Source organism: Chrysochloris asiatica, unplaced genomic scaffold (assembly GCF_000296735.1).
Source record: "Chrysochloris asiatica unplaced genomic scaffold, ChrAsi1.0 scaffold00121, whole genome shotgun sequence".
In the NCBI taxonomy this organism is placed as follows: Eukaryota; Metazoa; Chordata; class Mammalia; order Afrosoricida; family Chrysochloridae; genus Chrysochloris; species Chrysochloris asiatica.
Window position 1 is genome coordinate 5,981,738 of NW_006408639.1, and position 9,916 is coordinate 5,991,653.

The window sequence follows — 9,916 nt, forward strand, 5'->3', positions numbered from 1 at the left end:
AGTATAGGTCAAGTTCATCAAATTGTATCAATTCACATTATTTCCTTTATCAAAATTTCTTATCTTCTTCTAGCCAAGTTGCAATCATCGATCCATCAAAGGTAGGTCAACTGGGTACTATCTGAAAGTTTGGACATTCTTGTGCATCTCCCCTCACTTCATATCAGCTGGACGCTACACTCTCAGCTTGAGCTCTCTGTGACTGTGTCCTTGTCCATGGTCTCAGGAGTCCCCAGGTCTCACCATAGTTCAGAACAACCAGCCCCTCCTCTTCTCTCTCTCTTCTCTAGGTTGATGGGGTTCTATGGAACATGGTCGGACTCAGCCCATGTCTTCATTGCTGCCTTTCCCCCACTTTCACTCACCAGTAGATCTACATGGTCCCCAGCAAGCTTACATGCCTGCTTGTGTGGTCCCTTTGAGTTTCAGTCTTGGAGGGGTTTTGTCCTGAAGGGACTTGACTGTCTTGATGGCTCTCCAGTGAACAACTTTCTTGTCCTTGTGTAGCCAATTAGACTGCCATTTTTGTTTTTGACTTTGATTTTTCCTGCTGGTCTTTCTTTCAAGATGTATCTTTTGTTCCTCTAGCTGTTCTAGGCTGGTCTGCTTGTTCTTTCAAGTGGGAATGTCCCACCTCAGAAGGTTTCTGGATGGGACTCAGGATTCCACCTAAGATTCTATATACTTCCAAGACTCCTCAAGAAGCCTATTTCACTGGTCAAGTTCTGGAACCCCTTTTACATATTCCAGTGAATTATAGGCTGAAGATGGGCTTATAAACTTTCAGTAATTATGTTTACCGATAGTCCTTTATATTACACTCCAGTGTTTATTTTACAATAGTAGGCAAGAGAAATCAATATTCATAAGACAGTCAAGCATCTTAACATTATTTCCCCTCTATTACCCATTCGGACTATGCCTCGATCCCTGTATCACAGAGCCCTGTTGTTCCAAGGTTAAGCATACATCACTATATACCTCTAGCCCATGCAAACCTACCTAAGTGTTCCCCTATCTACCGTGTTCTTCCACCCCCTCCCCCTTCTTGTCTATTGCCTTCCCCAACACCCAGACTATGATGTGTCTATCCTCTGCCCTGTGCTCTACCACTCCCTCCCTCCCTCCCTTGGTAAGTAACAAAGAAGTTGTTTTCCCTTTCAGTATGGGTATCTTTTCTTAAGCTTTTACAATAATGGTCTTATGCAATATTTGTCATTTTGTGACTGACTAATTTCACTCAGCATAATGTCCTCAAGGTTCATCCATGTTATGCAGTGGCTTTCAGCTTCCTTGTTATTTTTTAAGGTAGCATAATATTCCAATGTATATATGTCCAAAGTTTATTTATCCATTCTTCCATTGATGAACACTTGGACTGTCTCCATCTTTTTGCAATTGTGAGTGCTGTTATGAACATTGGTGTGCATAGATCTACTCATGAACTGACTCATATTTCTTGTGGATATATACCAAGGAGAGGAATTGCTGGATCATAAGGTATTTCTATTTCCAACTTTATGCAGAAGCACCATACTGTTTTCCAGAGTGGTTGAACCATTTCCATTCCCACCAGAGGGTCCCAGTCTCTCCACATCCTCACCAGCCTTTATTGTCCTCTGATTTTTTGAACTACATTGTTATTGCTGGTGTAAGATAATATCTCATTGTTGTTTTGGTTTGCATTGCTTTAATGACTAATGATTGTGAACATATCTTCACATATTTGTTGGCTGCCTAATGTCTTCCTTGGTGAAGTGTCTGTTCATGTCCTGTGCCTATTTTTTAATTGGGTTATTTGTGTTTTTCTTGTAGAGGTGTTATAGTTTCTTATAGGTTTTAGAGATCAGTCCCCTGTCTGATATGTCATTGCAAAAGATTTTTTTCCCATTTTGTGGGTTCCCTTTTTACTCTTTTGGTAAAATCTTTTGATGTACATAAGTTTTATGTAGTCGGCTTATATGTTATTTTTTAAAGGAATTCACAATGAATAAGTCATTGGTTTTGCAAAATTCTGTCATGTGGTTTTCAGCATCGTTTCTATCACCAAGACCACATTTTCCAACTACTGAGACTTGCTCTTTGTCTCCAACTTTTACATTCCAGTAACCAGTAATTATCCATGTATCATGATTGCATGTTCGATCAATTTCATCTGAAGAAGTTGGTAGAATTCTTCAATTTCATCATCACTGACTTCAGTGGTTGGTGCATGAATTTAAACTGTAATGTTCTAACTTGTAGGCTTCAACTGATAGAATGACACCAACCTACATTATGGAGGGCAATCTGTTTTCTTAAGGTCATCTAATTTAATCAAGGCAATTACTTTATGTTGTTGTTGTTGTTAAGAGCCATTGAGTCGGTTTTGACCTACAGTGATCCTCTATAGGGTTTCCAAGGAGTGACTGGTGAATTTGAACTGCCAACCTTGCAGTTCAAACCAACCTATGGTCAAGTGCTTATCCTACAGCACCACACCAGGACTCCAATTACTTTATAATAGCATCTAATCTAGTGTTCCATCAAACAACTGAGCACTATAGCCTAGACACGTTGACATATAAATTTAAAAATCACAGTAGTTATAGATTCTCCCTTTAGAAAAGCACACATCCATGGATGCCAAGATTAAGAATGTTCGACTAAACTATCTCAAATATCTATTACAAATTCAACACTTCTTGTCATTCTATCGAAGAAGGGGGAAAAATGTCTTCAAGTGTGCACATTTTAGGCCATATCACATAGCAGACCTAATGAAATTGTTGATCATCTGAGACTTAGGCTTGATTTGTCTCCTGCAAATTGTGGCAATCAGTTGGCAGTTTCTGAAACTGCAGAAGGTGTGAAAGATCACCCCTGAAAAATATGTCCAATTGCTTCTATTTGTTAGTGTACCTGTCCCAATTTATTACTTATTTTTAACCTGTTATTTGGAACTCTAATCTTTTCCCTCTGACTTTTTTTGTGAGGTTGGCCCAGGACTGCACATTGTTGCATTCTGTTGTGCGTAGGCTCACTATGAGTTGGCACCCAGTCTGTATGGCACCTAACAACAACTGTTTCTTTTAGTATTTTCTGTCACTAATTCCAAACTTCATCTTATTGTTGTTGTTGTTAAGTGCCGTTGAGTCAGGTCCAGCCCAGAGCAACCCTGTATAGGGTTTCCAAGGAGCAGCTGGTGAGATTGAACTGCTGACCTTGTGGTTCAAACCAACTCTGCAGTCCAGCTCATTAACCCACAGGAACACACCAGGATTAGCACGTAAGAATCAGAGACCATGGAAAATGACCAGAGATTGAATAAGAATAAATGTATTAGAACAGTAGTGGACAGGGTCAAGAATGGTTTGGTATTAAATAATTGATAGGTATTTAGATATTAAGCATGAACTTAGTTTGTTAGGTTGTGTTACCTTGGCCATAACAGTACAGTTACTTTACAGGATATGAGAAAGTGAAAGACTAAGTCTTTCACATTCAATACACCATTGACATGTTGGTATAATTTTCAGATTGTTTTCAATAGGTGCTTCCTACTGTTCTTTTTTTATTGGATCAGAATATAATACAAATATAGGCACTTTATTTCACTTTTTATATATCCATTTATGATTAATCCAGATTGACCTTGGAAATGAAAGGCAAAGTAAAAATTATTTCCACCAGTTGATTACTCAGAGTTTTTTTCCCTTATATAAACATACCAAGAAATGACAGTATTAAAATACTTTAAGTATTTTAAATATTTCTCAAGTATATTTCCAAAAAGATCATTCATTTGATTTTCCTTGTGACAAGCATTTTATCCACCTCATTTTTTCCCATACCTGTTTGAAAAGAAATAGTTTATAGAAGTGAAGTTGTATGCATGGGGAGTTTAATCCTAGGCAGATGGTATGAAGCTGTGATACAAATTTTCCTCTAGCAGCAACTGGGAGGAGAGCCACAATTCACGGCTGTCAGAGATAGGGGCCAGTTTTAATGAAGGAATTAATTGTGCACAAAATGATGTATAGCAACAGCCTACATTAACAGAATAACACTCGTGTGTGCTTGAAAGGAATATTCAAGTCTTAGCCTTTTGTTTATTCACAGGGGTGATGGGCGAATATGAGCCAAAAATAGAAGTGCAGTTCCCAGAAATGGTCCCGACTGCCAAAGGAGCGACGGTAAAACTGGAATGCTTTGCCTTGGGAAAGTAAGTCCTGGTTTCTTTTCACCTCCTCCTCCACGTCCTCCCTTCACTTGGGCAGGTGTAGAATTTTCCTTGCATGATGCATAGTTATTCTTTCTGAGGTGACAGAAAATCAAGTTCAGCTTTTCTTTTTGTAATTCTATGTGAGCATCTTTGATTCTGCCTTCTCACCACAGAGAGAGGGCAAGTAACAGTGCTGGGAGGATTAGGCTGCTACAGTTGACACAGCCACAAAGGAGAGAAGAATGGGCAATTCTGAAAAACTATTTTGTTCTTTTATTATGACCTATAATAGGCACGCTGTCTAACCTGAAATGACAGGAAAACAATGGCCTTCATTTGAGTCTCAGTCAAGCTATTTAGAAAAATATAGACTTTAATTCTGGTCCCAGTTTACAGAGGATGCCTCGAGCTTTACTTGAATTTCTCTTTAAATTGCTAGTCTTTTCTCTCTACTCCTCCTTATGCTCTTGATAGAGGTAGGAGGGACCTGGTCTTGTCTAAGGGAGGCTTGGATTTTCCATAGTCATTTGAAAACTGGTCCCAACTTTATTATTCATTGGGTGGGTTATCCTTAGATAAACCTACTGGGGAATGAATTAACTTTTCATTTGTCAAAGGGCGTTAGGAGATAAAATGCAAATTTATCAAATTATTTTATTTAGTAACAGAGAGGCTTGTTATAAACAATATGAACTATTAGATGAAATAAGCATGTTTAGATCGTCTTTGGATTTTTAATACTTTATTTTTGTTGTTGTTGTTCTTGAGAATATACACAATAGAATTTGCAGCAATACAACAATTTATGCATGCACAATTCAGTGGCATTGATTACATACTTTGCATTTTATATCCATTCTTACCTCTTTTTCTGAGTTATTGTCACTGCCCCTACAACTGCTATGTAACCTTTCAGATCCTTATTGTCAATATGGTCCCATACAGATAGTTCTTAAAATAGCATAGTGCTATAGTGCTCCAGACAGACATTTTTTTATGAGTTAAGCAACACTATTGATTGGCTCTAAGAAGACTTCAGGGGGTATTTTTGCTTTGAAGTTTAAAGATTTTAATTAATAGAATTGACAAGAAAAATTAGACAACTTCACAATACTAGTAGGAGATTTTAGCACGCCACTTTCAATGAAAGAAGAACTAGAAAGAAATGCAACCAGGAATTTTGCTGTCAACTGTAGTTTTCTTGGGTCCAACTCATAGGGACCCTGTATAGGGTTTCTAGTGCATGTCTGTTGGGTTTGAATTGCCAACTTTGTGATTATCTTATAGTTTATCTTATAGCACCACACCAGGACTCCTCAACAAAGATATAGAAGACCTGCACAACACAAGCAGCCAACTTGACCTCATAGGTACATACAGACATTCCACCTTATAGAAACACCATATACATTCTTTTCCAGTGCACATGGATCATTCTCCAGAATAGACCAAATGATAAGTCACAGAGCAAGCATCATAATAGAGCCAAGCAAAATAAAAAGGATAATAGCATAATACTATGAAGAATTGTATTCCCACAAATATGAAACCTGAAAAGAAATGGACTAATTCCTAGAAACCACTGCCTACCTAAAGTAATGCAGACTGAGGGAGAAAATTTGAATAGACACACAACAAAAGAAGAAATTGAATATGTCATAGTAATAATAAAAAAACCTTTCAATGGAAAAAAAAAAGTCCTGGACAGGTAGTTAACTTTAGTACCATACACTGAGAACAGAGCTGACACCAATTCTACTCAAACGATTGTAGAACATAGAAAAGCCTAGGATATGTCCTAATTTGTTTTATGAATCAAATGTAACCCAGATACTAAAGTTAGACAAAGGCACCACTCAAAAACAAAATTACAGACCAATATGATCATATTGGTCAATGCAGAAAATAGCATTTGACAAACTGCAAAATCCATTCCTGATATTAAAAAACAAAACAAAACAAAGGCTCTCAGCAGAATAGGAATAGAAAGAACATGCATCAACATTAGCTAGGTAATGTACACAAAACCAATGGCCAACATTATTCTCAATAGGAAGAAACTGAAAACATTCCCTTGAAGATAGGAATGGGAAAAGGATGCTACTTCTACTCAACACTGTCATAACCCGAATAAGAAGGTAATAAAGGGAAATAAATGGCATCCAAATTGATAATTTTCACATTTGAATAAGTGTGGTAAAAGGACATAACACTGATGCTCATCTTTCCTGATTTTTAAACCATTCAGTATCCCCTTGTAAAGTTCAAACTACTGCCTCTTGGTCTATATACAGGTCCCTCATAAGTGCAATTAAGATTTATGGAAGCAGTAGTCAAGGTATCAAGTAATATATTGCATTGGTCAAATATGCTGTAAAAGACATATTTAAAATGTTAAAGAGCAAAGATAACAGTTTCAGGACTAAGGTATGGCTGACCTAAACCATGGTATTTTCAGTTGCCTTATATGCATGTGAAAATTGGACAATGAATAAGGAAGACTGTAGAGGAACCAAGCCACTTGAATTATGCTGTTTACAAAGAATATTGGAAGCACCATGGACTGTCAGAAGAACAAACAAATCTATCTTGAAATAAGTACAGCCAGAATGTTCCTTAGAAGTCAGGGTCACAAGACTGTCTCTCCTACTTTGGACATGTTGTCAGGAGTGACCAGTCCCTTGAGAAAGATATCATGCTTGGTAACGTGGAAAGTGATTGAGAAATAGGAAGACTCTACATGGAGATGGATTGACCTAGTGGCAGCATCAATGGACTCAAACATAACAAAAAGCATGATGATGTCACAGGACTGGGCAGTGTTTCCTTCTGTGTGTATAGGGTCACTATAAGTCAGAATGGCTTAAGGGCACCCTTAAACAGTTTGCAAGGAAGAAGTGAAAATACTCCTGTGTACAGATGACATGATCCTATACATAGAAATTCAGCCACAAAGATCCTGAAACTAGTGGAAGAACTCAGTAAAGTATCAGGGTACAAGATCAACATAAAAAAATCAATCTGAGTCCTTTACATGAATAAAAAAAGTCTTAAAATGAAATAAGGGAAACAATACCATTTACAATAGCTACTAAAAAGATTAAATACTCAGGAATACACCCAACCCAAGACACAAAAATCTTATACAAAAAATTGACAATATGGTATGACAGGAAACCAAAAGAGACTTGCATCAATGGAAGAACAAACCATGCTCATGGACTGGAAGATTTAACATTGTGAAATGTCAAAACTACTCTTAGCAATCTATAGATATAATGATCCCAATCCATATTCTATCAACATTCTTTAAAGACATGGAAAAACTTATCCTGGACTTCATATGAAAAGCAAAAGACCCAAGATAACAGAACACTATTGAAGAAGAAAAACAAAGTAGGAGGCTTACACTTCTTGATCTTGTAGTTGTTGTTGTTAAGTGCCGTCTAGTCGGTTCCGACCCATAGCGACCCTGTATAGGGTTTCCAAGGAGCAGCTGGTTAGCTTGAACCACCGACCTCACAGTTAAAACGTCTTTGCAGTCTGATGCATTAACCCATAGCGCCACACCAGGACTCCAGGACCTACTATATAGCCATGAAAGTCAAAACAGTCTAATACTGTTACAATGACAGACACATAGACCAGTGGAGCAGAATAGTGAGCCCAGAAGTAAATTTATCTATCTATGGACAGCTGATCTTTGGCAAGGAGCTGAAATCCATTAAATGGGGGAAAGACAATCTCTTAACAAATGGCACGGGCAAAACTGGATATCTATTTTCAGAAAAACTAAACAGGATCCATACGTTATGCCGTATACAAAAATTAACTCAAGATGAATCAAGGGCCTTAATTTAAAACCTAAAACTATAAAGATCAGCAAAGAAAGAGTAGACACAAACTTAGGAGCACTCATCTGTGGCATAAATAGACTACCAGACTTAATGAGATATGTACAAACAGCAGAAAGTAAACTGGACAACTTGGATTTCCTTAAAAATTAAACATATGTATCAAACAACCAGTCCTAAGGACTAATGGACCATAGGAAATGCAACCTTCACTAGACCAGAAGAGCTAGATGATGTCTGGTTTTCATTACCAACCACTCTGATAGGGACCACAGAAGATTTTGGATAGAACAGAAAATATATATATATATATAGAACAAAATTTTAAATCATAAAAAAAAAATACCAGACTTACTGTTGTCTTTAGACATCCTTCTGACCTTGAACTGAACCAAACCCCTGGAGAATCACCTTTCAGCCAAACAACAGACAGGCTTATGAAGTGAACAGTAACAGCCCTAAGGAATGATCTACTCCAAACAAGCAACCATAGAAGATCAAAAGGGCAGCATTTGCTTAGAGACAAAGCTCAGGCTACAGAAAGGGACAGGTTAGGACAGATGGAAACAGGGAACTCAGAGAGGAAGTAGGAAGAGTTGTGTGACACTGAGAGAAATGCAAATTATTTTGAAACAAGATATGTATAAATTGCTGAGTGGAAAACGAATTTTCTCTGTAACTTTCTCCAATGCCACAACTAAGAAAAATGGTTTAAAGATGATCTCAGGGTAACGCCTTTCAAGGTTCCAGAATATCTGGATTCTCTGAGGATTTTAAATCCTGTTCTACAAATTCCCCCAGAATGCCCTTGATGATCTGTTATTTTTATCACCCATGTCATCTCTACCCCAGGTAACCCATAAGAGGTAGTCCTCACCAACATAAGCAAGTTATGAAGAACCACACTTAGGACTCTGTTTTGTTTTGGTTTTTGCACATCTTATTGTTGATAAGAAGCTCTGGTAGCATAGTGGTTACAAGTCGGGCTGCCACCCTCAAGGTCAGCGGTTCGAAACTACCAGCGGTTCCGTGGGAGAAAGATGAGGCATTCTGCTCCCAGAAAGATTTATAGCCTCGGAAATCCTGTGCAGGGTCACTATGAGTTGGAACTGACTCCACGGTACTCAACAACACAACAATTGTTGATGTTAAGTACCATCGAGTCAGTTCTGACTTGGAACAACTCTATACAGGGTTTCTGAGGAATGGCTGGTAGGTTTGAACTGCTGACCATGTGGTAAGCACTCCGATGCATTCTTACATGTTCACACCAGAATTCCAGGAAAAGGGCATTTGACTTACATGAGAACAAACGTACAATAGTGACACCAGAAGAAACCCTTTCATAAGTCAAAGACTACCTATACTAACTCCCTACTCTCCTAGTGAACAATGATGATTTTTGCCTAATATCTACAAAACATATAATATATTTTCTTCTGATTTTGTGGTTTACAGAGATCATAGAAGAAAGGCAGTCCTTTTTTTCATTCTATTTCTAGGTGTACTAGAAGGATTCTTTGGGTTTCCACGTTTTTAAGCCATGGAAACATAAACCACATTTGTGTCTTTATTTTGATACAAATACAACTATAAAAAATTTTTATCTACCCAAAACTTAAGAACATTAAACAGATAGAGCTTCAGGAATGAACACTGTACAAACATTGCAAGTCAAGTGGTTAAAACAAAATATCTAAGACCTAGAAAGTGTCCAGGATGTATTGCTAAAAGAATAAAAGCAGATAACTAGTATAATATTTTCTAATTTTTCCTGTTAAATAATAGATAGATGAATAGATGGGTGGATGGAAGGATAGATAGATAGATTGATAGATAGATAGATAGATAGATAGAT

General features: G+C 37.5%; 1 protein-coding gene across 2 annotated transcripts in view; it reads left to right on the forward strand.

The window, feature by feature from the left end:
• Positions 1-9,916, forward strand: part of CNTN4 (contactin 4) — a 1,030,428-nt gene that overhangs the window by 672,016 nt on the left and 348,496 nt on the right. For both annotated transcript variants that reach the window (XM_006868663.1, XM_006868662.1), the window contains one exon: positions 4,102-4,204. In XM_006868663.1, the coding sequence (XP_006868725.1) occupies positions 4,102-4,204 (103 nt within the window). The remainder of the gene's footprint in view (positions 1-4,101; positions 4,205-9,916) is intronic.